Source organism: Populus alba, chromosome 1 (genome assembly GCF_005239225.2).
Source record: "Populus alba chromosome 1, ASM523922v2, whole genome shotgun sequence".
NCBI lineage: Eukaryota > Viridiplantae > Streptophyta > Magnoliopsida > Malpighiales > Salicaceae > Populus > Populus alba.
Window position 1 is genome coordinate 49,857,362 of NC_133284.1, and position 23,331 is coordinate 49,880,692.

Sequence of the window (23,331 nt, forward strand, 5' to 3'; positions counted from 1 at the left end):
GGATTTCTCATTCCCTTGTCAACTTTTCTGGTAATTAATGTCATAGGAACAGACATGGAAACCAGATGTATAATTGTGTGCAACAGGGGAGGGGGTGAATGAGGGAGGCGGGAAGGGTAAAGGTGAGAACAAACCATTGCATGCTATCTTTCACATCACTGGAATTTGTCCATTTACAGGAGAGTAAGAAATTCTATGTTTATGTGTATAAGGGATGGTCGCAGGATTTACAAGCTCAAAAAACTCAAAAATAAAATAAAATAAATGTAATGGGAATTGCTCTCGCGTTGATGTTTAAATGCTCCGATTATATAATTCCGTGAAAGCCGTCATGGTTACACTAGATGAGTTTTCTGATGTCAATATTGAAGTGTCCTGGTTGTCCGACAAAGAAGATACATTAAACGATGTTGAAGCAGATGCTTTGGTCTTGGAGGAGGGAGCTCGTACTTTGAGGTCCATGAAATCAGAAATCAGGCCTGGCTTTGTTATCTTTCTCTCATCAACATTCTTCCGGCCAGAAAGCATTTTGACTACAGTAGACATGGAAGGCCGGAGATTTGGATCATCTTGGGTGCAGAGGAGACCAATTTTTAGAAACTTACAAGCCTCGTCAGCATTAAAGTCACCATTTAATGATGCATCTACCAGGGAAACCAGCTCCCTTCGCTCATAAAGTTCCCAGGTCTGCAAAGGTAGAACCAAATAATAGTCAGCTAGTGCCCCTACTGCCCCCGAGTGTGAGTTAATCCTGATTATTGATTATTCATGTAAATGTTTTCTCTACGTAAAATGTTGGATATCAAGAAAAGGAATGGATGAAAAGCAATCGGAAAATCATAGCTCAATCCATATAATAAAGCCAGTAAGTTGACATTTCAATCACTTCAAACATAGTAGCAAGGACTCAAGAAATTCATACCCGTTCTAAGAGGTATTGTTCTTCAACAGGTAATCGTGTATTTGTGTTATTTCTCCCACTAACAATTTCCAAGAGGAGGACACCGAAACTATAGAGATCTGCTTTCCGAGTCAATTTCCCCCTTATTGCATACTCTGGTGCCAGATAACCTCTGAAGCAACAAACAGAGAGGAAAGTTAAGCAGCTAAGCTTATAAATATAATCCATGCTTCAAATAAGATTCTTCAAAGAAGCTGAGTAGCACTAAATACAGGTTCTGTGCTCATAAAGGGCAGCATCTTGGAAATCTAATCAAGAAAAACAACAACCGGATTTTGGTTCTGCGACTCAACTAATTTATAAAGCTTTCCAGAAGAAAAAGACCAACATTGTGCAAAGGCAACTGCAATGGTTCCATATGTGCTAATCACTCCATATACTGTGTTTGCAGTTTGCACAGCATAGCTCCATTATAGATCCAATAACAAGTCGAATATGAATTATTCAATTTGAAACGAGTAACAACACAAGGAAACTTACAGTGTTCCAGCTACTCGTGTACTGACATGAGTCTCGTTGTCTGGTATAAGCTTAGCCAGACCAAAATCTGAAATTTTCGCAGTTAGGTCCTTGTCAAGAAGAATATTGCTTGCTTTGATATCTCTATGGACGATGTATGGTTTGACTTCCTCGTGAAGGAAAGCAAGCCCTCTTGCTACCCCAACGCATATCTTAGCCCGTGTTCTCCAACTAAACTGGATATTGCTGTGACTATGACCTCCATCTGAAAGTGAAAAAATACTTGAGCACTCAGATGCCAATCGATTCATGGAATAGAAGCAAGCTTTGCATAAATCATATGGGTTCATATGCATATGCATGTGCATATATGCTTACTGGTACCAAGATTCTCAGTGTAATAAGAGCAGATAAGTATATTTTGAGAGGAATAAATACATGAATTGTTCTTGAAGTTTCAAGCTCAAAAGGGCAGAACTATTTGTCAATGGTGTAAACCAAAACATCAGTATTTCAAAAGAAGAAGATATTCAAGAATTACCAAGAAGAGTTTGCGCAAGGCTATTGTTCTCAAGGTAATTGTAAACTAAAATTCTGTGATTATCTTCTACGCAACATCCATACAGCTTAACCAAGTTCTCATGCTCTATCTCTGACATTGCTTGAATCTCTGCTAAGAACTCTTTCGCCCCTTGTCTCGACTCGGCCGAAAGAACTTTTATAGCAGCTATCCTCCCATGTTTCAGCCGTCCCTAAACATCCATAATCATTTCTTAAGTACCATTCACGATTAAAAGAAACACAAAAATACCATATAAAACTACTTTGATATCATTAGTCATGTATTATAATAACAATCATACAGTTACCTTGTATACAGATCCAAAACCACCCTCCCCAATTTTGTTGGCCGTACTAAAACCTTCGGTGGCATTTCTTAATTCCCTGTAGGTGTAACATCTAACATTCTGAATGCTTCCAAGTTCTGTTACGAAATAAAACAATAAGAACCTTCATATTGACAGGAAAACAAAGATGCGAATTAAAAAGAAAACTTCATTTCATGCATATGGCAGGTTATGAACCTGTTGAAACAAGTCTCTCTACAGGCTTTTCCAGGCAAGATACATATAAATCTGTCTATTTATGAGCACAAGCACACTCAAACACACAAAATTTATCAGTAGTCTACCTTCATCATCTCTACCCATATGTTGAGATTCTTGAGAAGAATCTATCCGTCTACCACATAAGAAAGAAAAACAAGTCATGTTTGTTTGTTCTGCCAGTGAACAGCCCTTCTATAGCAACCTTCAAAAGCTTGAAATAAACAGCTTCAAAGACCAACAAACCTGAATCATCATAAACACAATTAACCTCAGGTACTTAATCCAGAAAAATGAAATGAAATACCACAGCTATTAGACATGATCTGGAGACTGAGTAAGCTTTGGGAAAGATTGAAGTGTTTATAAATCTTTGGACATATCAAACCCTAAATGCAAGGAACTGAAAGATAACAGCCAATATCACGCTTAGACACAGACTACTAAAGATTAAAGAGGAAAAAAAAGTGGCACTACATAACTCAACTGCAGATGGATCCTAAGAGTTTAATTACAGCTTATGTTTTGTGCGTCATTTGTCTATCAATTTCATCGAGAACTGATTTCCTCCCTACCCTTTTACTTCCTCTTATAATTATGATCATTTCAACCCTGCCCCCCACTCATAAGTACCTAGACAGAACATCAAATGAACATTTTGGTGTTAATCTTGAGTCCCTTTTTCATTTTGAAACGAAGAACAGAAATTAAAATCACATCAAAATCGTGAAGAAACATAAAAAAGTTAATTGGAATTGTTGAGTAAGATCATGAAAAATAGACTAAAGAAGAAAGAAATATCAGCAAACAGAAGCATATCAGAGAAAAAGAAACCCCACAAGAAACAGATAGCCAAAAGGAAAAACAGAACGAAAACAACAAGAAGCTGAAAAAAGCACACAAGTAAGAGCAAAAATTAAGAAAAACTCACCCTGAACAAAAGAAGAGATCAGGAGACGAAACAGACAGAGAAGATTGATTATCCTGAAGAGAAAGATGTCTACAGCTCTGACCAGGAGAGAGAAGCACCTTGCTGATTAATAGTTTGAGTCCATGAAGGAAAGCGCACGTTCTTTGAACTTGGTTTTTTCTAAGAAAGCGAGGAGCTGGCGACTGACTTTCTCAAACAAAAAACAAAAGTGATAGGTCTCCTTTCTTGTTTGCTTCCGCGCTCCAAAATAAAGAAAGTGTCAACGACATTTTAAAACTTTACTTTATATTTGGTAACCGTATTTCGATATGGTAAAACCCGTTTTTCATTAATTTTTTAAAAAATAAATTAAGTTTTTTTTTAATTTTTTTAATATGTTAATATCAAAGCAATTTTTTTTAAAAAAAATACTATTTTAATACATCAAAAATCATTTAAAAAAAACAATTTTAACCACACTTTCAAATAAACCATTTAGAGTTTATAGGTTAATTCAAGAAGTAATTAAAAAAAATAAATTGTTTAATAGTTTTTTTAAAAAAAAATAATTGGTTTAAAATAAGAGTCAACTCAAGTTATATTTTAAATTAACAGTTAATAAGTATATATATATATATATATATATATTGTTGGCCATTAGATTTGTTCTTAACACTAACCTTTAATTTTTTAAACTAAATTTGTGTTCAAGAGTGTAATGAGGTGAGGTGAGTCCGAGATGTTTTAATTAATAAAAAAAATAAAAAATATATATGTATTTGTAACTTTTAAAGAGGTATGAGTTATGCACAAAAGAGTTTGCCTTAAAATAATAATAATAATAATAATAATAATAACTCAAAATTACCTCGTTTCACTCCGAAACTAACCTTTAATCTCTTACGAGTGGAAGTGATGGTTTGCTTTATATTTAATAAGGAAAAAGACTTAATTTTTTTACTTAGTTTATGTTTGAGATTATAATATATAATATTTTAAAATATATATATATATATATATATATTAAAATAAAATTTTTTAAATATTTTTATTTTTAATATTAATATATCAAAACTATTAAAAAACACAAAAAACTAAATTTATGATATAAGTCAACCTTAAAGTTGCACAATGCAAAAAAACCAACCTTAAAGCTACACCGTATCTACAATTCATTTATGTTTTTTATTTTAATATTTTTGTAGCATATTAATAAATACTTTAAAGAGGATATTTGAGGTGTGCTATGTATAGTTATTTTTAATAAATATTTTTTATTTTAAAAAAAATTATTTTCAACCTTAATTTGTTGATGATAATTTTACTAATCAAACTTATTAGCACCCATGAATAACGCAGAGTAAGAATATTTTTTAAGTGTTACTTGTTGATAATTCTACCAATCACCCATAAATCATTACCATCTCATAAAATAATCTCTTTGTTCATATATTCTCTTGCTAGCTTACATGTCTTTTTCCATGACATTTAAGAATATTAAAAGCTTGTTTATTGTGGTGGTGGAAAATATTTTTTCAAATAGTTTTAAAAAAAAATCAAGAAAATAAAGAAATAAGATTTTTTTTTTTGTTATGATTGGAAATACAGCCGACTCGTGTTTCTAATAAATTTAATTTTTTTTATATATTTTTAGATCATGTTGATGTACTAATTTTAAAAATACTTTTTAAAAAATAAAAAAATATTTTAATATATTTTAACATAAAAAATTATTTTAAAATATAATTACAACCACATTTTAAAAAGTAACAAAGTTGACCCAAATAAAATATATGATATTGATGGAGCCTTGATCATAAATCGTCAACGGTTTTGGTGTCCCATCTGCGTGTCACGCAGTGCCAGGGGAGGGGAAGGTGGACAGTCCGTACAAAGAGTAAGTATTGTGTTCCCATTACAACTGGTCAAGAACGGAGGAGCATTGTCGTGTTGAAAAATAATATTTAATGAGTCTAGCTGGAAGTTTCCATGGAGATTTGGCTGCTTGGAGCTTATTATAATCATTTCTATAATTATTATTGTCCACAATATCAAGGTTTCATGTCTTAGGTTTCAAGGATTTAGAGAAATACAAGTTTCTCAATATTGGAAAATCACAGGACAAGAAGAAGAACATGCAATGTGTTTTTGAGATTATTAAACAAGCTAATTTTATTTTTAAATAACAAATAAAAAGATTTGAAATAACTTAAACCATTCTCAAAATTAATGAGAAATTCTATAGAAAACAGATAAAAAAAATAACAAAGTCTAATATCTAATCGAACAATTAAATATTAATGGATGAAATTAAAAAAAAAAAAACATAAACTTAAAAGGAAAAAAAAATCAAATAAATTTGAGTGAATCTTCTAAATATGGATTAATCTCTCAATCGTCCCATGTTTATATTTAATCAAATAATTTAATCTAAGAAAACAAAAATTAATTTAAAAATAACAAATAAAAAGAATCGACATAAGCCGAGTCATTCTTAAAATTAGTGAACAATCTTATATATATATAAATAAAAATAATTGAGACTAATCTCAAATCAAATGAATATTGATGGATGAAACTAAAAAAAAAAAAACGAGCTTAAAAAATAAAAAGAAAAAAAAAACAAGCAAACCCTGATGAATTTTCTAAACTTGAATTAATCTTTCAAACTTGTAATTTTTCAAACTTGCAACTTATAAAATCCAAATAATGATTCAAGTAAAAAGCTCAATTTCTATTAAATCTAATGTTGAAGTATGAAATCAGAAAAAAATATTAATCTAAAAAATTTGTCTAAGAAAAAACAATAAAAAAAATAACAATAAAAAAATTGAGGACCAAATTTGACCAATGAAAAAAAAATTAAAGGGGATAAAATTGAAAAAAAAAACTTTAAAAACCATCATAAAAAAAATAAAAAATAAAAATTGAGGAACAAATTAGACCAATGAAAAAAAATTAAAGGGTATAAAATTGAAAAAAAAAATAACAATTTCAAAAATCATTCAAAATAAAATAAATAATAATAAAAAGAATACAAATCAAATATCAAAAAAATAAATAAATTAAAGGGCTAGAGTAAAAATATAGAGAGTCAGGTGTGGGAATTGATGATGAGAGAGATGGAGAAAAATAAAAAGAAGAAAAAGTCATCGTTGATAAACTAGTGCCAGGCGTGAAGGAGATGTAAGGATGTAAATTTAATGTGCTTAAAAAAATGAAGAGATCATTATAACCCTGATGACAAAAAGAATTTTAAAAATGACAAAAAGAACATGCAAGCCCTATAAAATTTCTCTCTTGTCCAAGAAAACAAGTCATTTGGTTTTTGTTTTGGAGATTAAATGTCTCATTACATTCTTTCAATTCATAATATAATAAATCTTTGCTTATAATGTTTTCACACTCTTAGCTCTTTTCTTTAATATGAATTTTGGGTTAGATGAGTTGTCATAAATTGACATAGATAATTAAAAAAATTAAAATTAAAAATATTAAAATAATATTTTTTTATATTTTTTTAAAGTTGACTGGTTTTTAATTAGGACTTAACTAGATCTAAAGCTCGCTTGAGTTTTTACAAATTAATTTTTTATATGCATGTTTGATATCATGATTTTTAAAAATATTTTTTGTTTGAAAATAAATTTTTTTATTTTTAACTTCAACACATATCAAAATCATAAAAAAAACTAAAAAATTACCTTAATATTTTTAGAAAAATATACTTTTAAAGCATATTTTAAACATAAAAACAAATATCCTTGTGAAACTTAGGCCAGGCCTGAGTCAACCCTATCCCAGATCGTCGACCTATTAGGCGGGTTTAGCAGGCAACGATGCACTTACCTATGCTCACAATTCTAAAAATATCTTGAAAATTTGTCGAACCCACATTAAACCGAACCAAAGCCAGTGGTCCAAGGAGGGCAAGCAAATGACCATAACTATCATAAACTACAAACTCCTGCCTTTTTGTCTCTGCAAATCCGATCCATCCATCGACACCACCACCATGAGCAACGTTGCAACTAAAGTCGCAGTTGTTGGAGGTGGAAGTAAGTATATGTCTCTCTCCTCCGTCTTTATTTCTACTGTTTGTGACATGCACTATATGTTTAGATATTGAGAATATTGCTGAAAGAAATGGAATGAATGTGGCAGTATCAGGAGCAGTATGTGCATCAACACTAGCAAAGAATGGAATCTCTGTGACGCTCTTCGAGTCTGCTCGAGGCCCTGGTGGCCGCATGTCTCAAAGAAGGTGATCTCTTCTTTGTACCTTCTTCTTTCTCTTTCATTTGGTTTATTTTTGGTAGTTTTTACATTTTCTTGAATTGAACAAGGAAAAAAAAGTAATTAGCTTACCTATAATGAACTTTCTTTAATTATGATTACTTAAGTTATTTGCAACAATGTATGAAATGGGTTTTTGTTTTTGGGTCTTATTGGTGGCTTAAACATTGCAAGGAGACATTAGAACTTGATCATAGCATACCAGGATCATTATATTTTGCGTAATGTGAGAAGAAAGAAGTGCCCTTTTGGAGTAATTATATTATGTTACTAGAATTTATAGTGCTAATCAAGAAGATGTAGTGTATGGTTTGGCATGTGTTAAAAAAATATAACCTGTTACTCGTTCTAATAGAGAAATATCTGAAGATGGGAAGGAGCTATTGTTCGATCATGGTGCTCCATTTTTTAGTGCGAGCAACAGTGATGTCTTGAGGCTTGTTCATGAATGGGAATCTAAAGGTCTTGTTGAAGAATGGAAAGAGAATTTTGGTTCTTTTGATTGCATCTCCAAGAAATTTCTTGACATTGAACAGGTTTATGACCATCCCTATCCCTGTATATATAACATGCTATTCTTGTTCAAGCACATGCCTGGTACCATCAATTGCATTTTCGCTGATTACTGATCATAGATTTTGGGCCTCGGCATTATACATCCTTGATGCTGGTGTCCCATATGATTTGTAAATGCTGGTGCCTGTATTCAAGTAAGGCTTTTGACGTCCTCCCTTTAGAAAATTTCTTTTCATATAAACTTAGCTTTCATTCATCTTGAATTCTTCATCTCTTCTGCTAGATTTTGTAAAGTGAATGACATTTTTCATTTGTATTCACTTGTTCTCAACCATAATACAATCCACTGGGCTCTATCTATCCTGCAACTGAATATATAATTTGGAGACAAATGAAAATGTCATTTAACTTTGGGGAGGTTTGTTTTGTTTAACGTTTTACAAATACATGCAGAAATTGGATGCATGATTGTAAGCAAAAGAGATTGATACTTTCACTTGTCATATCTTCTTATTCATATGAAGTATCTTTAATGCCAATTTCATGTAGGAAGCACCAAACAAGAAATATGTTGGTATACCGGGCATGAATTCTATCTGTAAAGCATTATGCAATGAGACTGGTATGTGGTATCTTGCCACATTTTGCTGGGAATATTTCATGGCTGAGGTTAAAAATAAATCTTGAAAAATTGCTGCCTTCCCTTTTACATATTTTCAGGAGTGGAAAGTAAGTTTGGTGTTGGTATTGGGAAGTTGGAGTGTTTAGATGATGAAAAATGGTCTCTGACGGGTTTGGATGGTCAAAATCTTGGTCGTTTTAGTGGAGTTGTTGTGTCTGACAAAAGCATAGCTTCTCCAAGATTTACAGATGTGACAGGACGTCCGCCACCTCTTGGTATGATGAACCTATCCCTTTCCTCCCCAGGCCTCTCAATAAAATTACTCTTATGTCTTTTAGAGTACATAAAACGAACACATTTTTATCAATGCTTTCTTTCCTGTCCCCTCATTTTATTGGTTCCATTCTGCGGCATAGAACAAAAAAAATCTGTTCCTTTGTTACAAAAATTTGCATAAAGCATTTGATGTTATATAAATCATACAGTGGTTATCTTTCCTTCCTTTATCTATCATATTGGAGCCATTGTCTGTGCGGAACAGCCTGAGTTAATATCTCAACCATTAGTTGTTTTTCATTGATTCAGATTTGAGTTTGACTCCAGAGTTGGCATTGAAGTTACAGGATATTCCTGTTAGTCCATGCTTTGCTCTTATGCTAGCATTTTCGGAGCCCTTGTCTTCAGTAAGTCACCGATCATGTATCTCTTAACCAAGCTTGTTAATGCTTTGAAAACCTTTTCATATGCACTTTCCTCTTTTGTTGTCCTTCCTTATTTTGCTCTCACACCTCTGCTTTCTAGTTGCACCACAATTTCTATTGCATGTTTTCTTCCATCACAGCTATTGACGCAGCTTACATGTGTTCCTGATGGAATTTTGGTATCATGATTCAGATATCTGTAAAGGGCTTCTCATTTAAAAATTCTGAAATTTTAAGCTGGAGTCATTGTGACAGCAGCAAGCCTGGTCGTTCAACTGCGAGGCATGCATCTGTGTTTCCTTATTAGTGAATAACTGGAAGAGTAATCAAATTTCTGTTTCAGGTTGCTCAGTTATATTTACTATTTTGCTTTGCTGTGCAGTGAACGATGGGTATTACATTCAACAGCAAATTATGCAAGAGGCGTAATTGCTCAAACTGGCCTTCAGAAGCCTTCAAGCGCAACATTAACAAAAGTAGCTGAAGAATTGTTTCAAGAATTCCAAAGCATTGGGCTCAATATCCCTCGGCCATTTTTTATGAAAGCTCATAGATGGTTGGTACTTAGATTAATGCTCTATATTTTAATAGATGGTTGGTTCTTAGATTAAAGCTCTGGGATCTCTGCATTGTTCTAGTCATATGAGGCTTTGAAAATCAATGCAGTTTCCATTTTACCGTCCCATTTCTCCAATAGGCCTGAGAAGAAAACTTTCTGGCTAGTTAAGTTAGCCTTTCAAAGCCCTTTAAAAGAGACTTTAATGGTCCATGACACACTCTCTCTCTCAGCTTCATTGAAGAAATTGTGGGAGTGAGGGTATGACTTGGTTGGAATTAGAAAGTAAACTGGGGATTTGAAAGGAAGATGCACTATCTACCCAGATCAGTTAGCTTGTTTGAAGGCCTTTAAAATAGTCCATACCACTACATCTCTCAGGTTTATTTAAGAAACTGGGGATGATGGTATGACTTTGCTGGAATTACAAAGTAAATTAGGAATTTTGATTAGTTGGTCGGCATACTTGCAACTTTCTTAATGGCCAAAATTCATGTAGGACTGTAGAGAGGAGAACAAAGAAGAGAAATGCTAGGTATTTTTGAAGCAAGTAGTAAGGAGAAGCAAAATTATTTATACTTAATAATCAATTGTTAATCAACAACATATAACAGGCATAAGAAACACCAAGAACCACAAACCCAATATCAAAATAGGGATAGGAATTCCTGAACATGAAAATTAACAGAATAGGAAATGGAATAACTTTCTACCTGAAAACTACTTTAACTGCTGAATTGGGAAATTTGTTTTTTGCTAAACCTCATTAGAAGAAATAAAAATTCCAAATAATCAAGTCAGATAATAATTTCACAAGTCTTGTTCTGCTCTCCGTTCTCCTCTTTTGTTTCTATGATGTATCTCGCTTCTTCCATTTATCTAATTAATTGACCAGCATGAATATAGGATTTCTCTCTTGAGACGTTACCTACTCATTTTGAGATGCTGTATACTCATTTCTCTATAGGATTTCTCTCTTGAGATGTTACCTACTCATTTGAGATGTTTTATACTCATTTCTCTATAGGATTTCTCTCTTCTCTTTCCTGAGTCTTGAAAATGTTTATTCTTGCATGCAGAGTGCTGAGATTATCCTGAATGATAAAATTAATGATTAGCACCAGCTTATCAATTTAACTCTTGAACTCAACTCTTTGTAATCAACATTCCTTTCATCTGAATCCTTTAATTTGCGCTCTTCTATCTTAAACATTCTGCAGTTTCTACTGGTTGTCTCGTGTTTTGGCATTGCTGCTAGTTGCTTGTAATCTTCACAATGTTCATGACAAGATTGACCATCAGGACTACATACTTGCATTAAAACTTACTGGAAATTATAGATTGATTGTTAGAACTAGGGGTTAGGATTCTGTTTGTTTGGAATTGAAAATCCAGTTCTGCTGTCCCCTATGTGAAAATTCATGATTCATGAGGGCATTCAACTTCTTATATATATAAGAAGTTGAATGCCCTCATGAATCATGAATTTTTACATTAGCACAAGTGTAAGACGTGTATGTCTGTGTTCTCTCTTTTTTAACTGTTCCTTCTGTCAACTATTTTCATTCAATCTTACCGCTCTATACTGTTCACTTCATTGTTTCCATCGCTTGGAATGTTTCAAGGGGAAGTGCTTTCCCAACTGCGAGCATAGCGAGGGAGCAGAAATGTCTTTGGGATAGGAAGAAGAGATTGGCCATCTGTGGAGATTTTTGTGTTAGTCCAAATGTCGAAGGTGCGATTCTTAGTGGCCTGGCTGCTGCTTCAAAGCTTACGGAAATGCTTAGTTGCTTATAAGTTCTGTCCTGTTCCTTTTTGGCTCTTGTTTCTTTCTTTTGTTTCCCTTTTTTTCCCCTTTCAGGTAGTTTTCTGATCATTTCATGGCCATGTAAAATGCTCAAATGCAATTCAATCTCACTACAATGCACACTCTTAGAACCCAAGAAAACAAATAGTGCTGAGTTCACAGCTTTACGAGTCCAATAACACATATATATGACTCAAAGCTCTCTCTTTTCCCTCTTTTCTCCTCAACCATGCATATCATTTTACAACAATAAGCAATACAGACACAGCGAGAAAAATAAAAGCAAAAAGAAATAAATAAAACGAAACACAAAATCACAATTCAACAGTAGTGAGATATTAAGATCCAAAAGGCTGTCAATCAGGGCCAGTTAGGTATTTGTATATTTTCATTATTACTTTTACAAGCAAAATTGACAAGGGTTACTCGATCTTTGTATATTTTTAAAGTACGATGTAAATGTTATATTTACCTTTAAAAGTAAGAATTGGCAAGCTTGCATCCATGATTTTTTTTTTTTTTTTTTGTATTTTTTAACTGGTTTTTTAGTGATTATTTCTTGAGGGAAAATTTGGTGATTTAACAATTATTAACTATTATTTTTTAAAAAAGCTAATCCAGCGTTGTACCATGATCAAACACTGTTTTTCCAGTCAGTGCAGCATTTAAAGCGTAATTATTTTTCTGTTGATGTCGCGCGTGTACATAGAAGAATGATAATTGAGTTCAAGTGGCATTTTTTCTTTCTCTTCTCTTTTCTTTCTTTGGCATTGCTAAAAATATAAAAGGTTTCATTTCATTGTTTTTTTTTTTAATCAAAATTGATTTTTTAAAAAATTTTTTTTTTATTATTTGATTTTTTTAATCTCTATATCATATTTAATCATTATTTTTTTTACTTATTTTTTTTTCGAATTAAATTTTTTTTTCAATTTTATTCCTCAACATTTAATTTTATATTATTTTTTATATCAATTTTAGTCCATTTTTTTTCATTATGATTTCTTTTGTTTTGGATCTTTTTATTACATATTTTTTTTCAATTTCATCCTTAATATTTTATTAATTTAAAATTTTTTTATTATTTTTTAGAGTTTGCCTTCAATGGGTTTGGCCCTCGACTTTTGACAAGAGTTACGGTTTCGAAAGTTAACATAAGTTGACTTTGGTCTTTTTATAGGTCTTTAATTTTATTTTTTATTTTTAACTTTCTAACTTTTCTTTCAACATTGATTTATTAGAAATTAACTTCATTTTTTTTTTTTTTCATTTTCTTTCCATGGAATTATTTCAATCTCATGTTTTAGAAGTTATAGAGTTAACTTGGGTTGATTTAGATTTTTTTTTGTTGTTTTTTAAATTAATTAATTTTTTTTCATTTTCGTCAATTAACATTGTTTATATATATATATATATATATATATAATTGACTTTCAAGGTATTATTTACTTTACAAGCTTTATATTTTTTTTTTATGTTTTTAATTTTTTAAATTTATTATTGTCATTACATTTTTTTTATTCATATTATTTAAATTAAACTCAATCAAGTTTATAATCAAAATCTCATTTTTTTTTTGTTTTTTTTTTAGAAACAATATCTGCATCACTTTAGCATTCTTAATTTTTTTTTCCATGAAAAAAAATTTATGCATTTGACGTCCTATCTAAGTATAATTGAATGTTAATAGTTGAGAATATTATATTACTGTTAGGTGAAAATGAATTAGATTCGATATCAGTAAACCAAAAAAACCTTCCAATTAATAGGGACAGTGCAAATTCAAGTGTACTTGCCTATATATATATATATATATATATATATATATTATTTATTATTTATTTATACATTTTGTTTGACCATGATCTAAAGAATCCATTCTGAGGGCTATGCATGGGCATATATCCTCCACGTCTCCTGTAAGAAGATGAGGTACTGAGGATCTGCATGCTTCGAAACCACCTGTTTAAAGGCTTCTTGCTTTCCTGATAATGTTTCCATATCATATCTAGAACTCAGCCACACAGTTCATTCCACGTGGAATCGTGAAATCACCACCCATTATTATTATCTAGGGTTTTAGTAGCCAGACCACACAGTTAAGAAGAAAAAACGAGAGATTGTGAAAAAAAAGAGAGAGAAGAGAAGCAGAAGCTAAGTCAGCAATGGCAGCCTCAGTTATGGCTTCATTGAGCCTGAAACCATCTCCTTTCACAGTAGAGAAATCTCCAGTAAGAGGCCTCCCAACACTTTCAAGGAGGTCTTTCAAGATTGAAGCCAGTGGTGTCAAGAAGATCAAGACTGATACGCCTTATGGTCTGTTTCTTCATCCTCATAAATACATATTACTTTTACAGTAATACCCTTTTCATGTGATGCACAAACATAAATGCAGATGTTGAACATGCAAGATTTTAATGCATTTTCTCTTATTTGGGTGCCCTATAGTCGAAGCTGATGAGGGAGAGATAATTAGCTAGTATAAATGGAAAGTTTCTCAGAAGGGCCCGAACTGAACTTCCTCTCCAATTCTGGAAAAAAAAAGTTTGTGATAAGTGCATGAACAGAAACAGAAAGTGAAATGAAAAGTAACAAAACAACAAATTAATTAATCATTGATTAATAGTAGAGTAATTTAAAATAATGGTATGATAGCAATCTGATCTCAATAATTTTGTTTCCTTGTTCCTTATCCTGTTTACAGACAAGTACGAGTCCCTTTCCTTCTCCTCTCGCTCTCTCACCCCACACTAATATAATTTACAAAAATGTAGTAATTAATTAATATTTTCTCTTCATGGATCTTTTATTCTCTTGATTTTCATTTCCTTAATTATTTTCTTCATTACTTTAGACTATAATAGAGTTGGATCTTGTCTAGACTGCTGCTTATTGTAGCATTTAAACTGCTCATGTTACATGTTGAACAATCCAAGAAGCTAAATTATTTTCTTGTTGATTTTATAAGGAAAAGAGATCTTGTGAAGAAGTTAAGAGTTTCATTTTTGTTATACAGGAACTGGTGGTGGCATGAACCTCAGGGATGGGTTGGATGCATCTGGAAGGAAGCCCAAGGTGAGTGTGTAGTGCTTTCATTTGCTTGCAAGTTTATGTTGGCTTGTTTTATTTACTCTTTTATATATATATATATATTTTTTTTCCAACTTAACGTTTTATCTGCTCTTTTTGAATATCAAGTTTGGTTATTGTTTCCGAATAAAAGAGACAAAAATAGCTGAAATATCCTTCTTTTTTTGAAAAGACAGAAATTCATATTACTGAGACATATTTATTTGTATAACTCCGTGTCTGTTCTTTTAACTAAACACGATTTTCATCTCTAATATTTGTTTCTTACGTTCTATAATATTAACCAAACGTAACATGTAATAGCAGCCTAAGAAATCATATAACATATATGAATGTGTTGATATCTTCACTGTGCTACTAAATAATGTAAAATTTTGCATAACACAAGGGAATATATCTAGGAATGAAAAGCATTGGAGAAGGATATCCGGATCAGCTTGCTTGTATTCTGACTAATCTTACAGACCCTAAAATTAACGACCATAAAAAGCTTCAATGACCTCGAGGTTTGTGAGACTTGAACTAGTAACATCGAGAAAGTAAATTCAGGACTTGACTAGTTAAGCTACACCCTACAGGGTTATTCATGGAGGATATATGCCATTACCGAATCACTTGGACTGATGAAATGATGTTTTGAAAATCTCTGTAGGCATCCTCTGCATTTGCGCATTTTATTGTTTTTACTTAAAGCTTACAAGCGATTAACATCATAATCTTTAAATTTGGTCCTGCAGGGAAAGGGTGTGTACCAATATGTCGACAAATATGGTGCTAATGTGGATGGCTACAGCCCTATCTACAACACCGATGAATGGTCCCCAAGTGGCGATGTCTATGCTGGGGGTAAGTTACTCTACGCATTTTCAGAACTATATATCCATGCTGCAAGAAAAAAGAACATCAATTTCTGTATTACATATTGATTTCCCTGTCTCTGAGTTCAATGTAATTGTTAATGAAATGACTAATGTAATAATGTTTGCAGGTAAGACTGGCTTGCTAATCTGGGCCATTACCCTAGCTGGCATTCTTGCTGGAGGTGCACTTCTTGTTTACAGCACAAGTGCTTTGGCACAGTAGACTTCTGCTTTTCTAATTTATAGCAGTGTATCGTATAGCCTGTCCCATTCACTGTCCAGAAACAAAAAATTCTTCCCCTTTGTGAATCCCCAAGTGTAATTTTGTTCTCCCTTGGATTTGAATTTCAATGGAGTACAACTAGTAGTAAATTCTCATGTGAATTTCCCTTATTATTATTATTATTATTATTATTATTATTATTATTTCCTGCTGTTGTTTGCTCCTTTGAGATCATATTGGTTCATTCTTTGATCACACCCCACCAATCCCTAGGCTCCAATTTAGGACCTCTTGTATTGAAATGCATAGCAGTGATGATGTGGCAGCTGCTGCTGCTGTCGTGATGGTGGCTGTGATGGTGGCAGTGATGATGCCTTGGTTTAGCTGACAGGTCCTGCTATAATATTCGAAGAGTATATTCTCATTCTGGGATACTAAACCATACAATATATTCTTAAACACAGTAAAACATGGAAGATTGTAGATAATCTCTGAATATTGATCCATTCTAAGCCACTGGCCCTACTCCAGCAGTCCTGTAATCAGGTGGGGCAGAGGATTTGAACTCCTAGACCACCTAGTTTGCAGCACCTGGCCATCTAGATAATGTTAGCAATATCATATCCAGATTTCATCCACATAAGCAATGCCAGGTGGGAACATACACGATAATGATCATGCTATCACTTTCAATATCTAGGAAGTAAGTAATTTATTGGAAACAGAGCAGCAAGTTGGAGAGCACAAGAAGCAGGCAGAGAGGAGATTAAGCAAAGTAAAACACTAGAAATTAATCATGGCAACCAGCTCGGTTATGGCTTCATCAGTCTGCCTGAAACCAGCTCCTTTTACAGTCAAGAAACCTTCTTCAGTGAGAGGGCTCCCGCCTCTTGCAAGGAGATCATCTTTCAAAGTTGAGGCTAGTCGTTCGAGGAAGACCAAGACTGATCAGCCTTATGGTCTTTTGCCTTTGATAAATATTTGTCCATAGAAATATATATATATAATTTTTCTAGATTCACCGACAATTTTCTTCATTTTTGTGCATTTATGGAAAAAAGAGATATAGCTAATATAGATAATATAGATCGATTAAACATGTTTATATATTTTATATTTAAAAAGATAAGAGATTCAATTCCAAAACTATTAAAAAAATTTAATTTTATGTTTTTTATTTTTATTTTCTTAACCAAATATGTTTCTGTTGTAATTATTTTTTTTTTTTATCTCGATAGATCATCAAAACGCGCGCTAAATATTTTCTTCAAATTTATTCAACGAAAAGGCATACACCACAGATAAAAATAGGATCTTTATTAATTTATAGAATGGAATACATTATTATTTTCAATATAAATTCTTTCATAAAATCAGTCTCTTAAGAAATATTAATGTATTATTTTGTTGAGTTGATGAGTTTTGGATTAATTTGTTATACAGGAATCAATGGTGGCATGGACTTGAGGGAAGGGGTTGATGCCTCTGGGAGGAAGGGCAAGGTAATTCAATGTTCTTTATTTCAAGTTAAAATGCTTGAAATAAACGTTAATACATGATAATTGATATTGATAGGGTAAGTTAATTTGGCCTCCTGTTATTGTTTTCTTTTTTAGAAATTGTTTTGTAAATAATTTCAATATTCTTAAAAGTTAAAATAGATACATGGAATTTTCATGAATAATGATGGAATCTACTTTATGGATAATTTGGTAAGCTTAAGTAATACAAATTTTAGGGTTGATTCAGGGAAAGGGAGTGTACCAATTTGTCGACAAATATGGTGCTAATGTTGATGGATACAGGTAGGCTATCAATTTCTGATCAATTCCCTGATTATTTTTTTTTAATTTTTTTTCTGATGATAAATTATTTGAAAATGGGCATAAATTATATGACCTGAGTTTCCTAATTTCTTCTGTGATGTTGTTGTACAGTCCTATTTACAACACTAATGATTGGTCTCCAAGTGGTGATGTTTATGTTGGGGGTAAGCAACTCAAATTACTGCATTTTTTTTTATTTTTTACAATTTCTTGATGCAAAAAGAACATTTCTTTGAGGAGAATTATCTCATATAATTCCCTGTTTAAGAGCTCAGTTTATTTGATTGAATAATGTAATACTTGCAGGTACTACTGGCTTGCTAATCTGGGCTGTCACCCTAGCTGGCCTTCTTGCAGGAGGAGCCCTTCTTGTTTACAGTACAAGTGCTTTGGCACAGTAGAGTTCTGCTGCTCTGATTTGCCTATCCCAAGTTCCTAAGAACTGTTTCCACCAGCAGCAGCAGCAGCAGCAGCAATAATAATAATAATAATAATAATAATAATAATATAGCAATGATAATAATAATAATAATAATGTGCTGCTACAATTTATGCAATCAGTTACCTCTTCAATTGACCAGTACTGATATTTTTTTTTCAAATTAATTTTTTTATTTTTAAATTTTTTTAATATATTAATATTTAAAAATTTTTAAAAAATAATAATAAAATATTATTTTAATATAAAAAACAATTTAAAAAATAACAGCAATGCATCATCAAATACTACCTTAATCAAAAACATCTTGCAATGTGTTCCTCTAATTTTCATTTGGCATAAAGAGGCTGTTGAGTAAAAAGATCAACCTGGCAAACACCATTTGCGAGTAATAACTGTTAACATTTATTTCTCAGAACTGGTAAGAAAAACCTCCAACCCTTTCTTCCCCCTCCAGCACCAGTCTTTGCATGGATGATGCGTCTGCAACCAAGTGCAAGACAACACCATGCCATTTCAGTTTCTACAAGATTATGGTACGGATAAATGAAAACCGATGTTAGCCAGTTTAACCCTTTGAACTGAATGGACCAACATATTTGTGGATGCACCACCACTCAACCTAGGCCTGACCTGGCAAGAAAGAATATATGTTCTGTTGTGTCTTCGACTAGCCTCCCAGCCTCAGTGCAATGAGACAGACAAAATTTTATAACCAGTCAAGAAATTCTGTTACATCCGGATCAAATATCATCGTAAACATTTTCATCTTGAAGAGGCAATGTCATGTTCCTCGCTTGTGGAGTGCCCATATTTACTGTTCCATCAGTCATGGTGGATCGAACTATCTGCAAATGCAAAAAAAAAGGAAAAAAAATACCATGATCCTCCCAACAATGGCGCACTGTAGAGACTATGAAAGATGATATATAAAGCTCCAGGTACTTCTAAAGAGGCGTTGTTCTGTTTTTTTCTCTCACATGATTGAAAATGACAGATACACAAATAAAAAAATCCTGCTGCTTCACTTAAGGCAGCTTCACACCATATTAATGGATTTAAGCTGTTCAAAATGCATAAACAACCAAACCTTCTCTATTTCTTCCTGAAGATGAGGATTGTCTCTCAAGTACTGTAATGCTTTGTCTCTTCCTTGTCCCAACCTTTTTGAAAACATAAACACAAAAACGATGAGCGGTGGTGTTAAAGTTCTGAATAAATAAATTGATATATAAACCAACAGTACTGAACTGAAATCAACACCAAGAACCAAAAATAGAAGTTCAGAGGCCAACCTATGATCCCCATAGCTATACCAAGAACCTTTCTTTACCACAACATCCATCATTTCAGCACAGTCCAAAATGCAACCCTGACAGTTAAATAAGAATCAGAATAGATAAAACAGCTTTCAATATTGATGGAAATGACAATCATTATATTGCAATACCAACCAGTTGACTCACTCCCTCTCCAAATATAATTTCAAACTCGGCTTGCTTGTACGGTCTTGAGACCTGTCAAAACAGCTAATCAGAATAAAAGTCCTGTGGAAATATACTGACAATGTATGATCAAAAGGCATGGCGAGAAATCAGAGTTGGGGCAGTGTAATTGATTTACTGAAGCATGACATTTCTTGGCAAATAATGATTTCATATTGTGAAGTCTTCCTAGTGAGAAGGTAAAGCTCAAGGTAAACTAGTTATCCAACAATCATGTACATGCTTACATGGACATAATCTTCATATTCATCTATAAACCAAATCTAATCTGCGGATCATGATGCCAGTCTTCAAACATATCTTGCAACCATCCATACGTACCTTACTCTTCTGCACTCTTACACGAACACGAACCCCTACATCTTCATCTCCTTTAACCTAAAATAATGTGAATTTCTACTCATAAGGTGTTCAAGTGTTCATATAGAATTATAGATATTCAAAAAATCATCCTTCTTTATTTCTTTACAGGCTTAAATTGCTGAGCTTACTGATTTTATCTTCCCAGTAGAACGTATTTCAAGACGAACTGAGGCAAAAAATTTTAAAGCAATTCCTCCACTTGTCACTTCTGGATTCCCATAATATACACCAATCTAAAAAAAATCCACAATTCATCAGTCACTGGGAGACAAATATAAGATATATTGATACAGAGAATAGAAGGGTGTAAAAATGCCATATGAACAAAGACAATATTAATACTATTCAATCCATAGTACCTTATATCTTATTTGATTAAGGAAAATGAGTGTACAACCAGCTTTTGAAGCATTTCCTGACATTTTACGCAATGCCTGACTCATAAGGCGTGCTTGCAAGCCTATTTGCTGCATCCCAATCTCACCCTGAATGTTAAGAATACAGCAAGGAATCAAACATGGGTAAGCTCATCATTTTAACTGAAAGCTATGGCAAAGAAAAAAAAAATTACACACTTCAATCTCTGCTCTTGGAGTGAGAGCTGATACAGAATCAACACAGATAAGATCTACAGCACCAGACCTGCACATGCGATCTGCAACTGAGATATGCGAAGATGTTAGTCCTTATACACTGAGCATAGGTGCTTAAATTTCATAAGAATCAAAATTGTCCATTGGCCCTACTGCTATGATCATCATGTCAATTCTCTATAAAACCACATATCCAAGAGAAGCTATATTACTTTCAAGTGCCATCTCGCCATTATCAGGTTGACAGACAATCAAATTTTCTACATCCACTCCCAATGCTTTTGAATATGCTGGATCAAATGCGTGCTCTGCATCAACAAGCATAGCATGGCCTCCAAACTTCTGTATATTTAGCACAGAAAAACTGCATCTTAGTCCCCATACAGACATGAGACACAAAAGGATGAAGAGAACATGTAATAAAGTGCCTGCAAATCTATTGAACAGAGACTAAAAATAAGAACAAAACAACAGGCAGTAAAGAACCTGCACTTCTGCAATTGCATGGAGTGCAAGGGTGGTCTTTCCACTACTTTCTGGACCAAATATCTACACAAGAAAAATATCACACATTTATCAGCCTAATAGCATACAAAATTTAATAAAAATATGTTTAGAGAATTTCTTTCAGAGTAAAAAGAGCATCACTGGACAAAACTCCAGCAATTTAAAATTTAGAATTTCCCTTTCCCAAATTAATTCATATTCAACCCTCTCTCTCTCTCCTATTCACAATGAAAATGATAGAGCAGTTCTAATTTACAAGGGCCTACCAAACATTTTCAGCATTATTAGACTTCCCTGATCCTTAGCAAAAGGTTATTCAGGCAGTCCATTTGGGTCAGGTCAAAACATACTATAAACGATATTGTGCTCTCATTACTAAGATCAACAGGCACACCAGATCAATTATCAAACAATCAAGTGATTGCTTCATGCACACCATGGCAAGTTTTAGCTTCACATTGAAGCTAAAGCATGTTCAAGTCAAGAAACGTGAAGCAAATCATCGGAAAAGAGAACAAAGATAAACACAAAACAAACAAAAAGTGGATACCTCTACAATTCTCCCTTTGGGGAGACCACCACCTAACGCAAAATCAAGTGTCAAGCAGCCACTGGGAAAAGTCTCGCTGCAAGAAATATGTTATAAGATGAAGTCTACCTTCAAGTCAATATCCTAAATACAGCATGTTGGATTGCCTGAAGCATCTGGCTAAAACCCATAATAAGCAATCAAACACAAATAGAACCCTCCATTCATTTTTCACGCTTCCACAAATCTGACTGTCCACAAAATGAAGGGGAATATTTCTCCAGGGGGGAAAAAATCCAAAAACACAGAAAAAAAACAAATGGAATGTTATGGTAGGATGAGAACACTTACACCAATGCTCCACCAGCACTCCCCAATCTTGTAACACTACCCTTTCCAAACGAGTTATTTATGTCATTCATCGCTGCTTCCAATGCCTTTTGCTGCACCAAACACAAATACAATACTTCCATAATCAATTCTCTACTTCATTGAGCATGTAATGCTATTTAATACCATCCAACAAATAAGCCTCAAAACTGAGCTCACCCCACCCACTATAACCAAAAGAACTGAGAATAAACAACAAAATCACAAGTTCATATTGTCAGAATTACAAAATAAGATGCTAATTTTGGCACCAAAAGTTAGTAACCTTTTAAGGACTAATAAGTTCTAATCTAAAGATCTCTTTTCAAACAACTAAAGAATCCATTAAATAAACCAACTATCATTGCAAGAAAACAAAAGGGTTACTTAAAATATTAACAAAAAATAAACCCAACACAATAACCCAACTTTAATGCCATTTAAGCAAATAAAAAGGACTGCAAGCAATAATAACCAAAACCCAGTTGCAAAAATAACATGAAAATTACCTTGTCAAGGAAACGAGCGTCAAAGTCTGAAGAAAGAGGAGAGCCATTAACTTTGCTATCAAATTCACAGCGAATTTCCTTAGGTTTCTTTTTAACTGCAGCAAAATGTGAGGTTTTGAAACAAACGCGAGAGAACTGGAAGTAGAGAGGGAGGGAAGGGTGAAAAGTTATGGACTTTGAAGGGAAATGGTGGATTGTAGTGATGGGTTTTAGAATTGCCAATGAATCCATTGGAAGAAACAGTAGAATGAAAGTTCAGAAATTTTGTTGAAATGAAGACAATAAGTTAGCAGAAGTAGTGAAGTTTTCTTTGCTTGTGGGTTTCTTACTTGTTGCTGCTGTTCTCTCTACTATATGTATGATTGCAACCGATGTTTTCTGTCATTGGGTTTAGGCTTTGAGTTTTGGATTTTTTAACAAAGTACAATCCAACCCATAACAAATTTTTTTTCTTAATGAAAATATTCTTCAAGGATAACTAGCATCTTGAATATTTTTTTTTTTTTTTTTTTTTAAATAATTTATTTGTCAAGTTGAAAATTTATCCTAATTGAATCCTAACAAGTCTAAATTCATTTGATTTT

At 32.9% G+C, this 23,331-nt stretch overlaps 5 protein-coding genes across 6 annotated transcripts; 3 read left to right on the forward strand and 2 right to left on the reverse strand.

The window, feature by feature from the left end:
• Positions 1-123: 123 nt before the first annotated feature.
• LOC118040139 (cold-responsive protein kinase 1) lies at positions 124-3,636 on the reverse strand. The gene is made up of 7 exons (XM_035047009.2): positions 3,458-3,636; positions 2,613-2,772; positions 2,290-2,405; positions 1,962-2,172; positions 1,442-1,685; positions 923-1,073; positions 124-687 (listed from the first exon to the last, which is right to left on the reverse strand). Exons 2-7 carry the CDS (start codon positions 2,689-2,691, stop codon positions 295-297), a joined length of 1,194 nt encoding a protein of 397 aa, XP_034902900.1. The 5' UTR covers positions 2,692-2,772; positions 3,458-3,636; the 3' UTR covers positions 124-294.
• A 3,618-nt stretch (positions 3,637-7,254) lies between these two features.
• Positions 7,255-12,132, forward strand: LOC118040128 (uncharacterized). Its single transcript, XM_035046996.2, has 10 exons — positions 7,255-7,494; positions 7,601-7,700; positions 8,088-8,268; positions 8,798-8,870; positions 8,969-9,145; positions 9,456-9,553; positions 9,765-9,853; positions 9,954-10,127; positions 11,753-11,862; positions 11,989-12,132. The coding sequence occupies exons 1-10, from the start codon at positions 7,374-7,376 to the stop codon at positions 12,111-12,113; spliced, it is 1,248 nt and encodes a 415-aa protein (XP_034902887.1). The 5' UTR covers positions 7,255-7,373; the 3' UTR covers positions 12,114-12,132.
• A 1,875-nt stretch (positions 12,133-14,007) lies between these two features.
• On the forward strand, positions 14,008-16,307 carry LOC118040118 (photosystem II 10 kDa polypeptide, chloroplastic). The gene is made up of 4 exons (XM_035046985.2): positions 14,008-14,250; positions 14,951-15,009; positions 15,762-15,870; positions 16,013-16,307. The coding sequence occupies exons 1-4, from the start codon at positions 14,100-14,102 to the stop codon at positions 16,105-16,107; spliced, it is 414 nt and encodes a 137-aa protein (XP_034902876.1). The 5' UTR covers positions 14,008-14,099; the 3' UTR covers positions 16,108-16,307.
• A 506-nt stretch (positions 16,308-16,813) lies between these two features.
• Positions 16,814-18,535, forward strand: LOC118040117 (photosystem II 10 kDa polypeptide, chloroplastic). 2 transcript variants are annotated; one of them, XM_035046981.2, is made up of 5 exons: positions 16,814-17,066; positions 17,551-17,609; positions 17,839-17,912; positions 18,045-18,097; positions 18,240-18,535. In XM_035046981.2, the coding sequence occupies exons 1-5, from the start codon at positions 16,904-16,906 to the stop codon at positions 18,332-18,334; spliced, it is 444 nt and encodes a 147-aa protein (XP_034902872.1). In that variant the 5' UTR covers positions 16,814-16,903; the 3' UTR covers positions 18,335-18,535. The 2 variants fall into 2 exon arrangements, with proteins under 2 accessions (XP_034902872.1, XP_034902873.1); XM_035046982.2 differs by having other exon boundaries at positions 16,817-17,066; positions 17,857-17,912.
• Positions 18,536-18,645: 110 nt separating this feature from the next.
• LOC118040116 (DNA repair protein recA homolog 1, chloroplastic) lies at positions 18,646-23,095 on the reverse strand. The gene is made up of 13 exons (XM_035046980.2): positions 22,748-23,095; positions 22,221-22,312; positions 21,891-21,966; positions 21,320-21,382; positions 21,046-21,175; positions 20,816-20,901; positions 20,600-20,725; positions 20,369-20,473; positions 20,199-20,255; positions 19,827-19,889; positions 19,668-19,744; positions 19,463-19,535; positions 18,646-19,220 (listed from the first exon to the last, which is right to left on the reverse strand). The coding sequence occupies exons 1-13, from the start codon at positions 22,976-22,978 to the stop codon at positions 19,116-19,118; spliced, it is 1,284 nt and encodes a 427-aa protein (XP_034902871.1). The 5' UTR covers positions 22,979-23,095; the 3' UTR covers positions 18,646-19,115.
• Positions 23,096-23,331: the final 236 nt, after the last annotated feature.